General features: G+C 34.4%; 3 protein-coding genes across 7 annotated transcripts; 2 read left to right on the top strand and 1 right to left on the bottom strand.

Moving 5' to 3' along the window:
- Nucleotides 1–4,263: 4,263 nt before the first annotated feature.
- LOC121726474 lies at nt 4,264–5,940 on the top strand. The gene has a single exon (XM_042113863.1). It carries the CDS (start codon nt 4,394–4,396, stop codon nt 5,066–5,068), a length of 675 nt encoding a protein of 224 aa, XP_041969797.1. The 5' UTR covers nt 4,264–4,393; the 3' UTR covers nt 5,069–5,940.
- Nucleotides 5,941–10,136: 4,196 nt separating this feature from the next.
- LOC121726478 lies at nt 10,137–12,580 on the bottom strand. Of its 2 annotated transcripts, XM_042113868.1 has the most exons (4): nt 12,436–12,580; nt 12,172–12,348; nt 11,387–11,739; nt 10,137–11,302 (listed from the first exon to the last, which is right to left on the bottom strand). In XM_042113868.1, exons 2-4 carry the CDS (start codon nt 12,178–12,180, stop codon nt 10,699–10,701), a joined length of 966 nt encoding a protein of 321 aa, XP_041969802.1. In that variant the 5' UTR covers nt 12,181–12,348; nt 12,436–12,580; the 3' UTR covers nt 10,137–10,698. The 2 variants fall into 2 exon arrangements, with proteins under 2 accessions (XP_041969802.1, XP_041969803.1); XM_042113869.1 differs by lacking the exons at nt 12,172–12,348; nt 12,436–12,580 and adding an exon at nt 11,946–11,971 and having other exon boundaries at nt 11,387–11,659.
- A 1,089-nt stretch (nt 12,581–13,669) lies between these two features.
- LOC121726464 (nuclear transcription factor Y subunit alpha) lies at nt 13,670–20,709 on the top strand. 4 transcript variants are annotated; one of them, XM_042113850.1, is made up of 10 exons: nt 13,670–13,839; nt 14,190–14,351; nt 15,016–15,039; nt 15,262–15,325; nt 16,577–16,705; nt 17,378–17,469; nt 17,968–18,141; nt 18,762–18,844; nt 19,084–19,195; nt 20,022–20,708. In XM_042113850.1, exons 2-10 carry the CDS (start codon nt 14,196–14,198, stop codon nt 20,112–20,114), a joined length of 927 nt encoding a protein of 308 aa, XP_041969784.1. In that variant the 5' UTR covers nt 13,670–13,839; nt 14,190–14,195; the 3' UTR covers nt 20,115–20,708. The 4 variants fall into 4 exon arrangements, with proteins under 4 accessions (XP_041969784.1, XP_041969787.1, XP_041969786.1 ...); XM_042113852.1 differs by lacking the exon at nt 13,670–13,839 and adding an exon at nt 13,859–14,022 and having other exon boundaries at nt 20,022–20,709; XM_042113851.1 differs by lacking the exon at nt 13,670–13,839 and adding an exon at nt 13,859–14,043 and having other exon boundaries at nt 20,022–20,709.
- Nucleotides 20,710–21,086: the final 377 nt, after the last annotated feature.

Below are 21,086 nucleotides of genomic sequence, written 5' to 3'. Positions count from 1 at the left end.
TATATACTGTCGTAAAGACCACCTGACAACTCGAAAATGCGTGACCATTTTTGATCTGTCAATGTGTGCGTGTGCTAGTGATGTATATTTTACTATCGATAGTATAGTATTTTGCTATCGATAGTTTAGTCCGTTCGAGTTATTTTACCTGAGTTTCTATAAGAAATAAATAATATGCAACTTTGATAGATTTGTATTTCAAATTAGGTATCATAAATTTTAATTGGCAAAAAAAGGTGACGATTGAAAAGTAGATACACATTTTCTTTTGGAATGATTTCTCAATCGTGGGATATGTTATGACATGAGGTTCTTATAGGGGTAAATAATTTACACTTAACACATTATAAAGTTACTTATTTATTACTCAGGTAAAATCTGGTAAATCAGTCCTTACATTGAAAGTAAACGTTGAAAGTAAACAACACACATAGTATAATATTATATTTTATTCTTAAATTAAATACATATTATAAAATATCATAATATTTTATTACAATTATTTTGAACCGACTTCCAAACAGGAGGAGTCTAGACGTTCGCCTGTGGATATATTTTTATGTATGTTCAACGATTACTCCGCCGTTTATGAACCAATTATTATGTATCTATCTATGTTTACATTGTATAATTTTTAGTTACAGCATTGTAAATTTTGTTTTAAAAGATTATTTTTTTTCTCACTTTTTTTGGTAAAAAGTGGGCGTGCGAGTTTCTTACGCCGGTTCTTCTCGTCAGCTTAGTTACCGAACCGGTGGTAGGCACCATGTTTTCTGAAAATATATTTTATTTTAGATTTGTTCAGAAATAAAGCAATTTGGATTTTGATTTTTTAAAACACCAACTGTAAGTATAGAAAACGTTAAGGACAGCTAAAATGAGTAAAATTATTATTTTTAAACAAAAAATTAAAACCGACTTCCAAGGCAATGACAATAGTAATATTATATTATATACATATATTATATGATTATGATATATAAATATAAACCTTCCTCTACTTTTAGAGTCACTCTATATTATAGTAGTTATATTATATTAGCTATATTATACTATACTATATTATATTAGTTAAAATAAGATAATATGTCCTTTTTAGTCCGGCCGCACATTTTCCGAATTTTTGATCACAAAAATTCGGACGCCCCGCCCCGCTCATACATTTTGACACGTCAGAAATTCTTTTAGTATGATGGGTCTAGAACAAAATGTATGAACAGAGTGCGTTACGCCGGGCGTCCGAATTTTTCTGATCAGAAATTTCGGATAATGTGCGGCCGGGCTTAAGGTGATAAATATAAAGGTAAATGATTTTTATTTTAGATTTATGTTATTGTAAAATATCGATAAGCTTAACGATAAATTTGATTCAAGCACTAGCGTATATGTAAGAAATTTTGATGAAAAATTTTTCTTCAAAATTTGTGTAATATAGGAACAATAGTACCTTTAGTTACGCAAAATATGAAAGTAAAAGGGAGGATTTACAATATTTTATTTGAAATAGAGAACTAAAGACCAGAATATAGCAAAAATAAACACATCGTAGCAATTAGGACATAAAGATTAATTACGGGTGAAATGTATATTTTTCAGGATTATTCCTATGATTTACACTGCAATCACTCACAGCACAAGTTATATTGTTATATATAATAGTATTTGTTGAAAATAACATACGATTTAAATAATAAATTGCAAATACCGAAAGGGCATAAAAACGATTGACGACTTTTGACGACCTGTCAAATAAAAGTTGTTACAATTTTCATTAGACTGCCTCTCTCTTTTCATCTTGTTATAATTCCATAAAGGATTTTCTTCTCTCTCGCACTCTTTGTTGGTCTTTAGCATTATAGGTTTATGGTTTTCGGCATGTTTTTAACCGACTTCCAAAAAGGAGGAGGTTATATGTTCGGCTGTGGATATTTTTCGTAGAACTGCCCCGGGAGCAGAGTAGGCCGAATGGATACGAACATAGCTGAAGTTTAAAATTGCTACTAAAACATGTATTAAGTCTAAGGCAGCCATTACACAGTCGATCCAGATCGCAATCCGACCAAGGTCCGTGACCTTGGTCGGATTGCCAGGTGGCAGGCGGCGGCCACCGATTTCGACGAATGGTTGAGTTTTAAGATGCTTCTTACATTATACATTATTTTTATTATCAAGTATTTTGCCGCGCTTTAGTGTAAAATTAAGGTTTTTAGATTTAGTAAGGTTATAAACTTGGCTCTACATGATATCTCACTACTTTTTGACACCCCAAACCACCACGTACTATATTATGTTGTCACCTGAGGTTGTCACCTTGGCAACATTGATTGGTGGGATATTTTATATATTTTCCTGTTTTAACACTTTAGACGTATGGTAAATATACCAACAATCAGGGCCCCCGCCACCATATGTGCAATGTGTGCAATGCACATGGGCGCCATACTCTAGGGGCGCCAAATCGCCATCTTTAGGGGCACCAAAACCAAGGACCCAAAAAAATTGCCTAAAGGGTCATTTTTTTGCACACAGGCGCCAGTAGCCCTTACGGGGGCCCTGCCAACAATTACTTTTCATTTTCACCAAAAAGTGATACATATTATCATTAATTTGGTCTAGGTAGCAATATATGCATTTTTGGAAAAGTGCGGATTTAAAACAATAAGAACCAACACACTAACATTTTAATTTATTTATTATTAAAATACAATGAAAATCTCAAAAGAAATCCATTTCGGCATGAAAACTGTATGAAAATATCATTGGTAACGCGGTTGGTCACCTGGGGTCTTTAAAGACCCCAGCCTAAACGCATAGCTGTAACACCTAACATATGAACGGGAGCTCAGATATGAGGCGGTTATATCGAAATATAATTCCTTCTAGGAAGCAACCTAAAGAGCAGAGTTGCTGCGATTAATTTAAATAGAGTTTTTATCGTTTTTGAAAACTCCGGGCTTTTAAAGACCCCAGGTGACCAACCGCCGCTACCGCGGCGCCGCTAACAGAAGTAAATTCTTATCAGAAACACTATAAATTGTTGCAATAGTAAAGGGTGCTTTTTGGGATTTTTTTATCTTCTAGACTCATTAACTTTTTTCTCCCACGGTTTAGAGATTTTACGACGTACAATGAAATATTCAGCTTTTCAAGCCCTTTCATTTGATATATGTGTGGATGTGCTACAGCTTGGGTACGGCTTCCATACAAAAATGCCCCTTGTTCTTTACATTTTTTTAACATTGCATTGGTAGCAGGAGTTTTGCCGGGAATGTAAAAAGTGGCAACATCGTAGTGTCATCCCTTTTTCTAAATTGATTGGAAAGGGATGACACTACGATGTTGCCACTTTTTAATTTCTTCACTTTCTTGACAGGCTATACGTGGCAAAGTACACCACCTGTGTCAGTGCCAAAAGCGAACAAAAAAAAATATGCCAAATTGGCACTTTGGGTTTTGGCCAATGAATAAGGAAACAGATGAAAGCGACATAACTACAAAAAAGTGTGGCCGGCGCCATATTGCCAAGAACTAAACATGGCGGTCTATAGTGATGGGACACTCGGTTGATATTTGTCGAGGATATCGATAAACTAAGATGTTATAAGTGAGCGTCCTGTTATATTATATATTATTATATTGATATCAAAAATGATTTTTTTTATATTATATAAAAAAAAACATTTTTGCCTATTTTATCTCTATGTATTATAGTACATAGAGACAAAATAGGCAAATATGGTTTTTTTTTATATAGGAGCCTCCTTAATTTTAATAAAACTATTTAATTTATTTTTAGTTTATTAGGTATTATTTAAGTTGCCATTATTGATATCGGGCAAAAATTACCAAAAAATCGGACAAATATTACTATAGTTGTACTCGCGCACGAAGTGTTTACAGTTTATTTTAATTTTACCATCAATTATTATTATTATTAAAGTATGTATACAACTGAGTATTTTGCAAATTTTTTCGCGATATATCGAGACCGATATTGATATTTTTTCAAATATCGATGTATCGATATATCGATATTTTCTTTCAATTTCGACATCCCTATAATACGACACTTTGACAGTTTATGTACCTCGGAGCACCGGAACATAAAATGGCGGACCGGCCACAGTGACCATTATGCCGAACTTCCACTTAAAAAGGTCAATGGTTTTGGCAGTTGTCATCGTTGTCATTACTCATTTGTCAAATCACAAATGTCAATTGTCAACCAATTTGTCATTCGGAAAATCGAAAAGCGGCTTGAAGAAGAAGAGTTGTGTTGTTCTGTTCTATTTTTATTAAAATTTGCCACGGGATACGAGTTGTTTCGTTTTGGATATTAATTAATAAAATAGATTTTTTTCATCATTAGCTTATCCGATTGTGTTTGAATAATATGGGACTAGAAAACATGCGTCGCTGGCCTATGTATATTGTTTTTGCAGTATGCATTCTACTTACCCTTTCACTTTTTAACAGTTGGACTTTAGAGAATGAATTACAAAATCGAATAGCCGAGCTAAGAACGCAGCTAACGGAATGCTCCAGACAACAGACCACTTGTATGGAAGAATCGCTGCGGTACCAACAACAAATTGATACCTACAACACAAAAGTTGTTGACCTAGAAGGAAACAAAAAACAACTCGCCTCAGACATGAGGGAGTACAAAATCAAGTTAATGAAATCTGAAACCCAAGCGAACAGAACGTACGTAGATCTCGAAATATGCAAAACGGAGTTACAGTCTCTCAAAAACTTACAACTCAGTAAGGCGGCGACGTTAGAGACTCTGAGATTAGAGAAAGCGACCCTCACATCCCAACTCGACGAACGGAAGCAGAAGATTGAGGAGCTAGAGAAAGAAGTGACAAGACTGAAGTCAGCTTTGACAACCAAGAGTGCCCCCAATCCTCCTGCACCTTCCAAGATGACTCCGGCTGCGGAACCTCCGAGACTGAGCCCACCTCTGAACAATATTCCGATGAATGAACCCTTAGGCCCAGAGAATGATGCTAAGGAGGACATAGATGAGCCCAGTGCTATGAATGATGGCCCAGATTTTGAGTGAGCAAATAAAGACTTATTATATAAGCAATAAACCTGCTAGATATTGTTAAAATAAGTAGGTATTATTACAATTGTATTATGTAAACACATTATGTAATGGCATAGATAACATGACCACAGTGATACAAAAAAAAACAGACAGAGTGAAGGCACAAAATAATAATTTCTGTTCTGGTCATACTTAGCCTGCTAGTGTTTAAAAAATTAAGTTAAGTATACAAGAAATACAGAAATTAAAAAACTTGGTAAAATATTTGTATTAAATAGTACTAGTTTTTTTAATATGTAATTATTCCAGAAGTGATGAATACAAATTGATATAATTAAGATAAACGCAATAAGTAACATTTATTTACACATGACGTGAACTTTGTGTCATAACTCTTGCAGTATAAGTGACTGCAGTGTTTACGAGTTACATTATATCAAATAGATTAAGATTTTTTATAATTGAGTAGTGTTTTTAATTAAATAACTGTAAGAATGTATCCCAGTTAATTAATAAACTATGTAATGTCATTAGAGAGCATAAAATTTATGAAGAGTTTTGAAAGTAATGGAAAACAACATGGTTACTTATCTTAGCATAGCCAGGATTCTATTTATTCTATATCAGGAATTAATAAAATCCTAGACTTTGAATTCGTGACTTTTAACATAATATGTATGAGTATCTCACAATAGTAGAAATTAAAAACAAAATACTCGCAAGCGAACTGGGATTGAATGCAGGAGGCATCACCCCGCAACTCTTAACTCTTTCCGCTCCATGTTTAGGTATGAAACTTGTGTTTAACTTGATTTACGTTATTTGTTGTTTTAATCTACAAGACTAAATTGAATAATATATTTTGTAAACCAACTAAAAATGTTTGTATAAAATATGCAATTATAAAAATGTTCCTTTATTTTATTGTTATTTCAACAGACATTTGATATATTATTTTGTATACCATTTGAGTGCCACATTTTATCATAGATCTGAGACAAGTATTGTTTTGCTCAATTGTGATCAAGGTTCGTAGTCATTTGAAAGAGGAAAATATACATAATTAGAAATAGTAAATTTATTATTTCTTCCTAAATTTAATAATTACGTTTTCATTAAAATAATATATATTACAATGTTAAAAATTCTATTAGCCTAGTGATTGGTTACTCTTACTAGCTGTCAGCTAATCAATTCAGCATTTAAGATTTTTTTCTATAGAATTTTTCTCTTTAAAAACCACTGGAAACATCTAATAAATATGTTTATAGATCGAGCCTGTGGGTACAATAGAACCAATAAAAGAGACCATGTTAACAATAACTTTTATTTTATATTCAGATACTTACAAAATTGGTACATGTACCTAATATCACATAATCCTATCGTTTTCTAAACTTGAAGTCAAATTAGTAAACATACATAATAATATTACATGCCTAATGTAGAATTCTAGAAATAAAATCCACCTGTCTAATATAAAACCTATGTTAAAAAACTGAATTCATGTTGTTAAAATTATAAAGAAGAAACTGTTCGAAATTAAGAATTTCTTAAGAAACAGAATTCATGAAACTCAAAAATACAACTAATTCATATTCGAAAAGTACTATACTAAGTAATTAAAACTAAAAAAGATTAGTTCTTGCAATTCAGTTGAATATTTTCCCAAATTTTTAAAGGTATTTTACCTTAAAGGGCGTCACACACGGTGAAGATAATATAAAATGTATATTATCTTAGAGCATATTTTAGAATATCGCTCACCATAGAAATCATATGAACCATCACACACGAAGTGTTTGATGGTTCATAGGATGAACGACTGGTGACGAAGTTAATATGTTATCTTAAGATACGAAATATTACGCAGACTCGTAAGGAAATGAACCGATTTTTAATATTTAGGTAGTAGGAACTATGTAGGTAGGTATATGAAAAATGTCTTAACACAAAAGCTATGTTGTCTCTAACTAATAAAATATAATGCTATATTATGTAAGTATTTTAAATTAATAGTATTTAAACATTAACTGGACACCCGCATCATTAGAATAGTAACAAACGTACCTACGGTACTTAGAGTTGTAAATTGCAAGAAATAACCATAATAACTTAGATCATTTAACAATTTCGGTGGTAAGCAAATCACATAAACTTGTTTTGCATTAAATGCCCTTTAATGTTTATGCCAAATACTTGTGCAAACTATGAAGTCAAGTTTATGATTTATTTATGCCTGATGCATATATATAACACAGATCATAAAGCTTAGTAGGTACTTATAAAAATTAATCAATTACAAATATAAATACATATATCCATACTAATATATTATATATTACTTATATAATATATTAAGAGTCCGTATACGAAATTTTGCCGAAATTTTGAAGAAAACGACAGAAATAATCTATATATAGATAAAATTCTATCCAATTCGAGAAAAAAGAAAAAAAAACAAATTGTGCCAAAAACACGATTCAAAACAACCTAAATCTCACATTATATTACTCGCCGCAAGGCTAATGTGAGATTTAGGTTGTTTTGAATCGTGTTTTTTGGCACAACTTGCTTTTCTTTTTTTTTTCTTTTTTCTCGAATTGGATAGAATTTTATCTATAAATTATTTCTGTCGTTTTCTTTTTATGAATTACAGCTCAAAGTTGCCGAAATTAACAGCAATTCTTTGCCCATTTTCTCTAAAATTTTGCCGAGTTACATATTGTTTTTACTCAACTATTTCTAAAGTGGTAAAAAGTAATTTCAACATTGTATAGACGACTTTCTCAACAGTAGATTGTATTTTTTTCATACCGTTAAGACGTCAATACAATCCGTAAACAGGTGATATTCTAAACCCTTTACAGCAAAAATCACAAAACTGTCGAGCGTTTGAGTTGGATTATTTAAAAATACTTAAAAAAAACAAAAATCTAGCTCCAACATTAGATTATAATTGAAATGATCTTACATGTTGTGCATTAAAACTTATAGAAATACTGTATTTTAACTGTTAAATCACGTCTTTTAGTCAGCGAAATCGGCAAAATTTCGTATATGGACTCTTAATAAATAAGTATATTATACTAGACGTTCCGCGCGGCTTCGCCCGCGTAAATTAGGCACTTCACAGACAAATAATTAGTCCACAAAAAATAGCCTATGATCCTTCACGTGGTTTACTTCTTATCTGTGCCAAATAACAGAAAAATTGCTCCGTAGATCATGAGATAAGCCCTTTCAAATAATTTCCCCCGTTTTTTCGACATTTACCTCTATTTCTCCGCTCCTATTAGTCTTAGCGTAATAAAATATCGCATATATAGTCTTCCTCGATAAATGGGCTATCTAAAACTGAAAAAAAATTTGCAAATCGGACCAGTAGTTCCTGAGATTAGCGCGTTCAAACAAACTCTTCCGCTTTATAATTGTCACAATGTTAGGCCGCGTACTCCTCCGAAACGGCTTTACTGAATTTAAGCAAATTTTATATGCATATTCAGTGGGTCTGAGAATCGGCTACTGGGTACTTTTTATATTGATAAGTGCATAATGCATTTGTTGAATAAATAATAGTAAATTATTACAACTCGAGACTGACGGCGACCATTGTTTGTGCGACGGGATAGCGATGGACGTTACCACGGTGACATAGGTACTTATTTAGTCACTTCGATAAAATAATACGGGCAAAATACTTTATATTGCAAAGAAACGTTTGCTGGGACAGCTAGTATTAGTATAGATATACTTACCTAAATGCGAAAGTGTGTCTGTTGCTCCGTCTGTCTGTCTGTTACCTCTTCAAGCTTAAACCGCTGAACTGATTTTGCTGAAATTGGGCATGGAGATACTTTGAGTCCCGGGAAAGGACATAGGCTAGTTTTTATCTCGGTAAAATGTACGGCTCCGGCGCGATAAACAAACTTTGGCGCAACGGAGTTTCGGGCGTCCTCTACAAAAAATATAAATTCTACTGTTAAAATAATTATTACAGTGATACAGTTGGCACCTTTTATAGTGCCCATGCATAATTATATATTATATAGTCTGCTCTTGATACAGACTCTTCGAAACTTTCGGAATCCGAATGAGGCGTTCACTGCGGATGACGTCATCGGCATAAATACCGGTCTCAGGCGCAAAAATGCCGATCCAGTGGACGCAGTACCATAGAAATCAATACAAAGCAACAAATCCGTACGCTGCGTATGCTCCGATTCCGATCGGACGCGTAGCTTAAAGCATAATAGAGCATATATACCTAGCGGAATAGAGCAACAATCTCGAGCTGTCAAACGAAACCAAAATTGATATACAGTTTGACGAGGCTTTAATTGAATGTGTCAATGGGCTCTGCTAGTAAAGAACTGTCAAAAATGACGTTTTTGTATGATAGCAGCGTTAGTTCCTTTTCTCGCCACGTTCATAAAAAACCTTGTCGAACTGTACGTCTGTGTGTAAAAATTTGTTTACACTTACACAAGCATCTTTCTAAGGCTGGTTTTATCGTTAAGCGTTTCGCAGCGCCGTCGGAGCGAGCGCGTTCGAATCTGTAACAAACGTATGGACGAACGACGCTGCTCAAGCGCGCGACTTTAAAACGCTACTACTACCCCCATACATCTTCGAACGCGCGGCGCTCCAACGGCGCTGACGAAACGCTTAACGATAAAACCAGACTAATGCCGCGGCCGCACATGCGTCTACGTCACGAAGCTTCGTACTATGAGACGATACCATTGGACGATACACGCAGCTCGTCCAATGGTATCGTCTCAAGCACGAAGCAACCAGAATTTGATGGCAAAAAGTGAGAAAATAAATTGACTCTAGCAATACTGGGGTAATAGGAATCCTTTAGCGGCTTATTTTGTGTTAGCGCGGCCGCACATGCGTCTATCGTACGAAGCTTCGTGCTATGAGACGATACACGCAGATTGTCCAATGCTATCGTTTTAAGCCCGGGCTTGTGTGAACATGCAAATATAAAAATTTATCCAATGATCAAGGATATTTTTTGAAAATCTGCTGTCAAAGTTTGGCATCAGATTCTGGTAGACCTATATTTTAAATTACTGATGATGACACACCATGCCGAAATTACGTCGCGTTATTATTGTATGCGTAGTGCATTGCTTGCGTAATCATGCCGAACTTCGGCCGTATTTTCGGCCTAGTGTATTTAAGACACTTTAAGAACTCACGGAGCGGTTTTATCCCGCCCCCGCCGCCTTCGTAGAATACTGTTTTGTATGTAAAAAATGAAAGCAAAACTCACAGCGCGTCTTTCGCCCGCGACTCGCGCGGTTGTTTGCGGCTCCCGCTGGACCGGCGCGGCGGACGGCGGTCGTCCGCAGCCTCGGCGGTTTGCGCCCGCGCGCTTTGCGATAGTTTAGCGAGCGATCGCAGTAGCCGACGGCCATAGTAGGCGATCGTAGTAAAAACCTCCGCTCCGTGAGTTCTTAGCATTAGAGACTTATTTGTTTATTTGTAATACACATTCCATATTATGAATTACCTATGAATAGGTAGCTATCAATTTTAATTAACATTTCAGTAGTTGGCCCCTAATCATTAAATTATAAACATAATATTTTACTCAAAGTACCAGTTAACAGTTCACCAACACAATAAACTTAACATTCATCATCTTGCTTAGCTTCCTCGAATGCGGCCAACAGATTTCTCCTACATTTACTTCCATCATTATAACAAAGAGCCCAAATAATATATTCTCCTGGATTTAGGCAGTCTTCCGAGTAACTGATTTGTACTTTACACTTTCGGTCCCATTTGGCAGTGTCGACACTACTATTGTTTCTAGATCTAGTGAACTCCACATACCCATTACATTCCACTGCCAATTTTGGCAGTTGTGCATTCAATGCATCATGAGATCTGTCCGAGTCCGTGCCACTGGTGGACGGAATACAATCTCCTTGTCCACATTCTATATTTGTTGGAGTAATGGATGTTCTTTTTAGCTTGGTGCCTATTGTGGCATCATCACCTTTGTTACTTTCGTTATAATCACTGCAGGAAGATAAACTTTGCACTTTTTGGCGATCCTCATCGGTAGTATGGCTCCGCTTGAATCTTTTACTTTTGTAATTAGTAAATTCTACATTTACTGTTTGTGATGATTCTTCCCATTCTGGACTGCCAGACCTTAATTTTCTTTTGTTTGTAGGTTTTTCATCTTCTGGACTGAGTGGTGCAGCTAAATCCGATATATTTTGGCTGAAAATTAAAAATTTCAATGATTTAAAATATGACCAATAACTATCAAAAACATTATCAAGCCTTGAAAAATGTATCCCTTACCTGTCTACCCTTTGGTCTCTTTCATCTCGAGTTTGTATTTTTTCAATTTTTTCAGCAGATCTAAAATCATGTCTAGTACATTCCATGTCATATTTTAAGAATGCTGTAACTTTTTTCCTAGTTCTTATTGTTCGGCCAAACCAATCCAGAGTGATATTATCAGAGAGATACAAACACAAATTTGGCCTCTCATAATCTATCATGTGCTTATACCATGTTATGAATTTTTGTGTTGGATCATGTTTTACTACTGGCTGTATGGGATTGTTAATTCTTTTCATTTTGCGCTTCCTTCCACCACCACCTCCATTGTAAGTTTCATAATCTGTTGTTCTCGGAGTAGACATTTTGCTCTAAAAGGAAACACATTAAAATTATAATAATGAACTGTACAAAGTATCCTATGTCCTTTCCCAGGACTCAAAGCATGTCAAAGTAACTATATACCAAATTTCGGCAATGATTTTGGTGAAATTTGTTTGTTTGTTTGTTTTGTTCAGCAGTTTTGACACGAACAGTAATAAATATTATATTATGTATAGGTGTGCCCCAATGTTACCTTTTTACCATATTATGGTTTTCTGCTGACCCAATTTTGATAAAATCTGGTATGAAGATTGAAGATATTATTTGTCGCAGAAAAAATCGTTTCAGAGTTAAACGCATTTTGCGGACTAAGTTGCAGGCAAATTAGTCAACAAAAACAACAACTCATCTTCTATAAAAGAAACGTGTGTTCTCAGTGAGTATAACTTTAGTTTAAGCACTTTTAAAAACATACTTACATTTTTCATTCAAAACTGAAACCACGTCGTAAACACTTTTGGCTTCATGAGCCAAGTCCCGTCGTAAAAGATCTATACGAGTTTTACTTTCTTCAATGTAAGCTCGCAAAGACAAATTAAACTCCAAAAACTGCTTATGCAATAGGTTTAAGTTTTGTGTGTTCGCAGATATATTTTCTGTAAACAAAATATAAGTATGTTATTATTCACATTAAAACAAAAGAATGCATGATTGTTTTCCTTTTACAAATCATTATAACCTACTCAAGCACTTTACTGTTTCTAAAGCTAAATGCTCTCGATTCAAGTCTTCAGATATTATAGAATTCATTTTCTTTTATAATCACTTTATTTTAATTCATATCCGATAGCATTGACGGTCAAAATAATTATTTTAGCTCAGCATAAAAGTTTCTAACCACCAAACTTTTTTGAAGTTTTGACTGTTGACAGTTGATTTTTGAGTTTTTTTTTAATTATTATCATCCTTTAGGGTTGCCATTTGCCAATGCCAATTAATCCCATTCCCCAAAAAACCAGATATTTGTATACTTGTGGACAAAAATTGCTCTCAGATACATTTAGATATAGGTCTACCAGAATCTGATAACAATTTTTGACAGCAGATTTTCAAAAAATATACTTGATCATTGGATAAATTTTTATATTTTTCACACACAAAATAAGCCGCTAAAAGAATAAAAAAGGATGAAAATGTTTTATTCTTACTACCCCGGCATTGCTAGAGTCAATTTATTTTCTCACTTTTTGTCATCTGATTCTGGTAGACCTATAACTTTCATGATTTTTGATTCACGTTCCCTTGCAGTCATAAATTATGCGCAACAGTCAACACTATATTCTGTATTCTTTTAATTTGTAGTTAATTGTGGTTTTAAGGATGTATATGTCGCAGGCGGATCCACCGTTTTACATTGCGGCTAGCTGTTTTAAAAAACAGGGCTGTTTTGTAATGCGGCGATTTATCGATTAGTCGGATTGATAATAATATCAATCTTCAATCGATTTGAGAATCCCCAAAATTTGGGGAAATTTCCTTCAAACTGGTAACGACCAAGAAGCTTAATAAAAACACAACAACCTATCCGATCCACAGAACTTATTTGTAAAAATATGTAATAACTTCTCTTCATGCTCATGCCTCATGGCTATATTCATGGCTTCTGCTAAGTGCTAACCGCTATGGTTATAATTTTGACATTCAGTTTTTTTTGACGTTTAATTTAAGAAAATTAAACGTCAAAATTTTGACCATAAGCCATAAAGTTAGATTCATGAAAGTAGACTAGAAACATGTAATAATATGTATCGGACTTTAATACAATGGATTAAGGTTCATTTTACTTTGAACCTTATTAGTCGGAAGTGCGAAGTATTTTTACGATTGATTAATTTAATTTAACTGTAAAAATAAAATATGATATTTAAAATAAACCAGTGACTAATTTAAATAAAAAAAAACATAGTTACACAAATTAATCAACTTTGTTTTAATTATGAGAACGAGCATTGGATATTCGGTGTTCGATCTCCTCCGGGAGTGGTGATGTGTCGAACCAATCTACTGCGTTCGTGCGATCGGTGTCATCGGCCATTGGTCTATCTATTGTCAACCAATCATTGAAAAACCAGTGAGAAATATCCAATGTAAGTTTACATTATTTGATGAAAATAATTCGTAAAGTTGGGGTCGGTGCTTTTAATTATGAAAAGTTTTAGTGCTCGCAGAAAATATTTGTTACTGTACGACGATATTACTTGAATCGCAGCCATTTTGATTGCTCGGGCTTCGCTGTATTCCGCTGGCCTAGGCAGTGACGTAGAACATGTGTGAGAAATTTTATGATATTGGTATGAAAAGGAAGTAAAGTTTGAAGTATTTTACTTCAGGGCTCAGTTCAATAGTTGAACTTTTATCATCCCCTTATACTTTTACTAGATGTTACAAGGCAACTTCCGAGTACTTGTAGTGATTTACACAACTTCATACTTTGCAGTGAAGAATGGAGCACGCACAGCTGCAGACGTCAGACGGTGCCCAGGTGATGATCAATGGACAGCAGCTGCAAGTTCTGCAGATGAACAACAACCAAATAATTCAAGGTCCCAACGGGCAGCAGATTGTTATCCATACAATTCCATCAGCGGCAACTATACAGGTGTGAATTCTAAATATAGGCTTATTCTTTAATGTTAATCGGTATATTGTGGTACACAGGCTTGATAACCAACTAAGATACTCTTAAATTAAGCTCAAAACATTTCCTTTGCATTAGTAATACCCCAAACAATTTAAACACATTATAATACAGGATGTAACAAAAATAAGTGATAATACTTTAGGGCGTGTACATGTTCCTTGTAGAGAGTTCACTGTGAAAATAGCAGCGCTGAAAGACCAAAATTTTTTTTCGTGAACTTGTGATATTTATGAATACAAGCTTTTGCCCGCGGCTTCCCTCATGTTAAGAAGTATTATTATATACAAACTTTCATCCCCTTTTTTAACCCTCTTGGAGGTGGAGGTCATAATATCTACCTGCATGCCAAATTTCAGCCAATTTCATATATAAATGTGAAGCTTTCTTGGTAAATTCAAAGATGTAAAAGATAAATCAAGTCCTAATCAACTCACACCTGATGATGATTTTATCAATACTGGTTGTGTAAAACATAATTGTTTATTAATAAAAGTGGAAAAAGTGCATGAAAAGTGTATATTATTACTGTAAATCAAGTCCTGCCTTGTGATTACTGCCTATATTTACTTGATAGATTGAAACGTAAAATGTTAATGCAAATTGTTTTCACACATGCTATCAGATTGGGACACCGCAGGTTCAGGTGGTAATGTCAACTTTTTTATTATTTATCCATAGTTAATACTGTGAGACTGAATGAATATTAAAAAAAATGAAATGCAAGTTTGAGATCTCTTATCTTAGATAAATCTTATATAAGACCAACAATTTGATTTGAATAAGCAGAAATTATAAAATATGCAGCAAAACATGTTAGGAGTCTGTCCTTTTTTAGTGGTTTAATGTGGATGATATTGAACATTTTCAGGTGGGAGCGCCTGGGGGCCAGCAATTGCAACAACTGCAAGTGGTGCCATTGTCTAGTTTGCAAGGTTGGTATATAAACTATACTGATCCGATTTGAAAAATTCCTTCAGAGTTAGATGGCTCATTTTTGAGGAAGGCTATAGGCCAGGGGCCCCTGGTCCGAGCATGTTCGAAGATGAACTTCGTTAAAAATTAATATCATAGTCTTGACTTACTGATGAACATCTCCTGGAAATCAATAGCTTGCACCAATTTCACAATTTCACTCCAAACTTTAGATTGATATAAGCAACAAAAATTTACACTTTTCTTGTTGATATCTAAATTAATATCTCTGTTATATCTGTAATTTCCTTTGTTTAATAATTTTTTTTTTAATATGTGGGCTGTGAATGTCATTTAATTTCTTAAAATGGACCCCGAGTGAAACTAATTGGTGACTCCTGCTATATGCTATATTTTATCACGCCAAGACTAGGAGCGAAGTGGAAAAAATTATTAAAAAAAAAAACAAAAATTTTGAAAATCGGTTCACAAACGTAGTAGTGGTCGAACATACAAAAAAAAAATATCCACAGCCGAATATATAACCTCGTTTTTGGAAGTCGGTTAAAAACATTCTCTCACAAACTACTGGAGCAATTTTGGCATATTTGACACAATATAAAAAGAACCACAGACCACGTGAAGGATTATAGGCTATTTTGTGGATAATTTTTGTTGGTGGAATTTCTAATTTACGCGGCGAAGCTGCGTGGAATGTCTAGTTATTGATATCGAGCAAAATATGGCAGAATAATTTCGTTTGTTGTCTGTTTGCGTTACTTCCAGGCGTTCTACAGGCATCTATATATATAAAAATGGATTTTCAATTGTGTTAGTAACGCTAAAACTCGGAAACGGCTGAACGGATTGGGCTAATTTTAGTCTTAAAATATTCGCAGAAGTCCAGGGAAGGTTTTAAAGTGACACGAAGTTCACCGGGGCAGCTAGTTTCAACAATAAAAATACTTTTAAATTATTGTCATTTGGTCTGTTTGCAAAAGCGGCACAATTGGCCTCGCGGGGGACAGCGGGACAGACTGCCTGTAAGCGGGACTGTCCTGCCCAAAGCGGGACGTATGCTCACGTTAAACAAATATCACACAATATTATTTAATGCACTGTACAGAGAGCATTAAAGAAGTAAAGAAGACACATACAGATTACATAGAATTTTGAATAGACAGTGTATGTTAAATTTATGCACAAAGACAAAAAGTTTTGATTGCCATGGTGTTAAAATTTTTTCATATGCATTATCAACTTTATTTCAGGTGCAAGCAATAGCATACAGCCCATGCAAATTGTTCAGACAGCGGATGGTCAGACATTCCTGTATCAAGCATCGCCGTCCAACCCACCACAACCACAAATAGAACACCCTATTATTCACCAACCTGCTGGTAAGTTCTATTTCTTTAGGGTTCCGTAATCCGTACCCAAAGGGACACGCACATGAAGGGTTCCATACCATTATAGAGCGAAAGCAGGCAAAAAAATGTGTTTTTTTTTATGGGAGCAAACACATTTTTACACCCTGAAGATACAGCCTGAAGACAGACAGATAGATGGACAGACATTGACAGACGTCTCACTAATAGGTCCCTACTGAGACGTCTGTCAATGTCTGTCCATCTGTCTGTCTGTCTTCAGGCTGAATCTTCAGGGTGTAAAAATGTGTTTGCTCCCATACAAAAACACATTTTTTTGCCTGCTTTCGCTCTATAACGGTATGGAACCCTTCATGCGCGTGTCCGACTCGCACTTGGCCGATTTTCCTACTCTAAAAAGATGTATTAATAATACACTTGTTTATGTTCAACTACCATTTGCTTAAGGCTCAAGTGGAAACACCACTTATAACCGGTGGTAGGCATCATGTAGGACTTTCTGAAAACATTTATTTTAAATTTATTCAGAAATAAAACAATTTTGATTTTGATTTGATTTGATTGATATAATGAAAGTAGCATGTGTTAATCCAACTTGTAAACTAGTAGCATATAAAAATTCTTAAAACCTTTTCTGTAGTTTTTATGTGAGAGTGAATGTTTCTTTTATGGTTTCTTTACCAGTTATAAATGTGAATGGAAACCTCGTCCAAGTAGCCAATGTGGCTGGTGCAGTCCAACCCCAGCATATGGTCAACCCACAGAATATTGTTATGGTAAGCATTAGTTTAATCATTTTTATAATTCAAGATTCATAACTGCTTAACTAATATCTTAATATACAGGGTATAACAAAACTAAGTTATAATACTTTAGGGTGTGTATGTCTTCCTTGTAGAGAGTTTACTGTGGAAGTAGCAGCACTGTCTAATTGTGAAACGGAACGCACCTAGGGCGCTGATTAGTTGAACTGTATATGCCCCGTGTCACCTTATTCGTTTGTTGTTAAATGTAAACAAACAGTGTTTTGTTGATTATATGAATTAATGTCGAATGTGTAGTGTGTACTATTTGGTACACAATCTTACGGTGACAGATACAGAGTCCTTCAGTCATATACAATGTCGAATTAAAACTCTTTTCAGTGTTGTCAGTACAAGCAAGTTCCAATTTTTTTTGTTATTTCACTTTATTCATAGCAAAGCACATACCGGGCCCGGGGCCGCTAGTCATTAATATGCGAGCAAAGATTTATACTGAAACAATGCTTTCAGATGGTAAACAGTGGCCCTGGGGCTACAGCATCCACAAGCTCTGATGCAGCGGCTGCCGGCTCTGATGAGGAACCACTTCTGTATGTAAACGCTCGTCAGTACAAGAGGATATTGAAGAGGCGAGCTGCTCGCGCCAAACTACACGAACAGGGCAAAATACCTAAAGAACGACCTGTAAGTACTCTCATATAATAATAATAATGATTTATTGCATAAATGTGGTACAAAAAGGTCTTACAATATTATTTTATATATATGTCGTAGGATGATTTGATAAATCCGTGTTTTCGCGAAATCCCTAGAATTTTCGCGAAAATTCGATTTATCAAATCATCCTACGATGTCGTAGGATGATTTGATAAATCGAATTTTCGCGAAAATTCTAGGGATTTCGCGAAAACACGGATTTATCAAATCATCCTACGACATATATATATATATATATTTATTATTTTATTATTATTATTATATCATACAATATTTTCATTGCTAAGAGAGTTTGAATTGACTAATAGCAATCACTCAATAGTTTGCGATAAAGTGTGTGCAGTGAGCTATTAAGGCTGGCAGGGCTGGCAAAATGACACGGGCCCCCGACCCAAAAAGAGGCCGTGAGGTCAGAAATAGGGCCCCATCAATTTTGCCACTGCCTCGGATGTTACAGTTACGCCACTGAGTGTGTGATAAATAAAAAAAAAATAGTTAGTTCCTGTAAAATTAAACTTTGCACACCTAAAGTTCGAAATAAGAATATTACACATAATAGCTTACCAATAATTATGTATTGTTTGCAGAAATACCTACATGAGTCGAGGCACAGACATGCAATGAACAGAATTCGCGGCGAAGGAGGCAGATTCAACTCTGGAAGCAGAAAGTATGTATATTGTACTTTTTCCCATTATAAAATGTTTTTCATTATTTTTTTATTATTTGGCAAGGCACTTTTCTTAAGATTCTGATAAAGAAGGCTCGACAGAAAGGTACAAAACACCATATAACTATAACAACTGCATGCAAAGTGTAAGAAGGCTTCTATTGAATAAGTCATTTGGATCCATGTTGTTTTAATTCTGATTATTTGTTTTATTGATTTATTCAATTCAATGTTTGTAGGAATATGGGACACGGTGATCACAGTGATCACGGTGAACAGATGGATGAGATGGCGGAAATCAAAGTGTTGGAAGACATGAAGCCAGAAACTGTGTCCATCACTATCATACAGGTAATCCCTGGCCATTTAGCCGAAACTTTTTCGTTTTCGCTTCGTTGTAGAATCGCCGATCAAAATGTATGGAATTGACATTAGACGAGTCAAACGTCAATGTCATATTAACGAACGCTTATGCCATACATTTTCATAGGCGATTCTATAACGAAGCGAAAACGAAAAGATTTTGGCTCACCCCCCTGTTGTATTTTAAACATATTATTAGCATGATTATCACTTTATTCATTCGTGTCTATAGCACATCTATAATACTAATATTATAATCTATACTAATATTATAATTGGGACGAGTTTGTTTGTTTGTTTGAACGCGATAATCCCAGGAACTACTGGTCCGATTTGAAAAATTCTTTCAGTGTTAGATAGCCCATTTATCGAGGAAAGCTATAGGCTATATTTTATCACACTAATACTAATAGGAGCGAAGAAATAAAAGAAAAAAAAGAAAGAGGAAAGTGTGGAAAAAACGGAGGAAATTTTTTGAAATTGCTTATTAAGTATCTTAAGAAACTACTGGAGCAATTTTTATGTTATTTGGCACACATGAAGAATAGACCACGTGAATGGACATAGGTTTCTTTTTTTCCGGAAAAATATACGGTTTCCGTGACATTCCTAAATTACGCAGGCGAAGCCGCGCGGAACATCTAATTCAGTAATAAATGGTTTAGTTTGTTAAATTACCTGAGTAATATCTTGAGTAAACTTACTCATTTACTCAATCGTTTATTAATATTTACAAAACCCTGTTATAATATCGTCCACTGTATTCAAAATACGCAAAAAAGATTATGACTATACTTACTTAAAATATTTACAGGACGAAGAGTTACAAGACAACCAACAGAACCAGTGGCGACGGCTGGCGCCACAGCCCTGCGGCAGCCACCTCACTATAGATGCGTCCACATAGCCGCCGCCCGGGTCAGTGAAATGTGAACAGACTATTGCAGAGGATGACCCTCAGCACTTCAATAACATTATTTTTGTATAAATGAGACGTTAAGCCAAAAAGCAGTGTAGTGTAAGTGGTAGTGTTTCGGACTGAGTGATGATCGAGTGACGGTTTAAAGTTGTCGCGCCAAAATCAAGTAGAAACTGAATAAAGTTAAATTTCAAGTTTTAAACAAATCAATGACAACTTTTACCTTGGGCATGAGAAAGTTATTTAAAATTGTTATTATTTAAGGCAAAAATCACACCAAGTTATAATCCGGTTACAGTTGTTTTACTAATAAGTTTTTACTGTGTATTTGAGTAGTTTGTAAGCTATGTTGTTTCTTTTGTCTTTGGCCAGAGTTTTAGAGATAGGTTTTTGTTGGTATAAGCCAGTGCGCACCGTTTTAATATATATTTAATTTTAAAATACTTTTGAGTATACTGCCTATAATATGTTGTGACGTATGGCCGCAAAGACAGTACTTTGTACATACACCAATTCAAACTACAATCATCACAAATTGGAATGTTTATGTAAATATTATGTATAAGGACTAAGTATGTAATAATTTTTATATTGTAAAGTACAAAATATATACATTGCACATAAGTTTTATGACTTTTCTATTATTTATCTTAGATAAATAATAAGTTACCGTGAAAAAGATTCCAAAAAAGAAACTAAGATATATACAATAAAAAAATTTATTTAAAAAAACTTTATATGTATTAGTAATTAATCTAAATTTCTTAAATATTGCACTTAATTTTTTAGTTGGCATCTTAACTACATAAGTAACATAATATACTATTTTTAAGAATTTACTTAAATTAAAAAAGTTTTAAGTGCACTTAAAAAACCTTAGGTTATAAACTACGGAATAAAATGTTTTATAACATAAAAATTAGTAAAACATTTAAAAAATCACAACATAAAAGCGCTTAA

This window comes from Aricia agestis, chromosome 4, assembly GCF_905147365.1.
Source record: "Aricia agestis chromosome 4, ilAriAges1.1, whole genome shotgun sequence".
NCBI lineage: Eukaryota > Metazoa > Arthropoda > Insecta > Lepidoptera > Lycaenidae > Aricia > Aricia agestis.
Note: the sequence above shows the minus strand (reverse complement) of the source record. Positions and strands in the feature narration are given on the sequence as shown.

What these genes read in the sequence shown, in the direction of transcription:
- LOC121726474 (XM_042113863.1), top strand. Translation starts at nt 4,394, where the DNA reads ATGGGACTAGAAAACATGCGTCGCTGGCCTATGTATATTGTTTTTGCA.
- LOC121726478 (XM_042113868.1), bottom strand. An exon ending in AGAGACCAAAGGGTAGACAG is followed by an intron (nt 11,303 to 11,386) that starts GTAAGGGATACA and finishes TTTAATTTTCAG; the next exon opens with CCAAAATATATCGGATTTAG.
- LOC121726464 (XM_042113852.1), top strand. Translation starts at nt 14,196, where the DNA reads ATGGAGCACGCACAGCTGCAGACGTCAGACGGTGCCCAGGTGATGATC. An exon ending in CATCAGCGGCAACTATACAG is followed by an intron (nt 14,352 to 15,015) that starts GTGTGAATTCTA and finishes ACATGCTATCAG; the next exon opens with ATTGGGACACCGCAGGTTCA. An exon ending in GCCATTGTCTAGTTTGCAAG is followed by an intron (nt 15,326 to 16,576) that starts GTTGGTATATAA and finishes ACTTTATTTCAG; the next exon opens with GTGCAAGCAATAGCATACAG.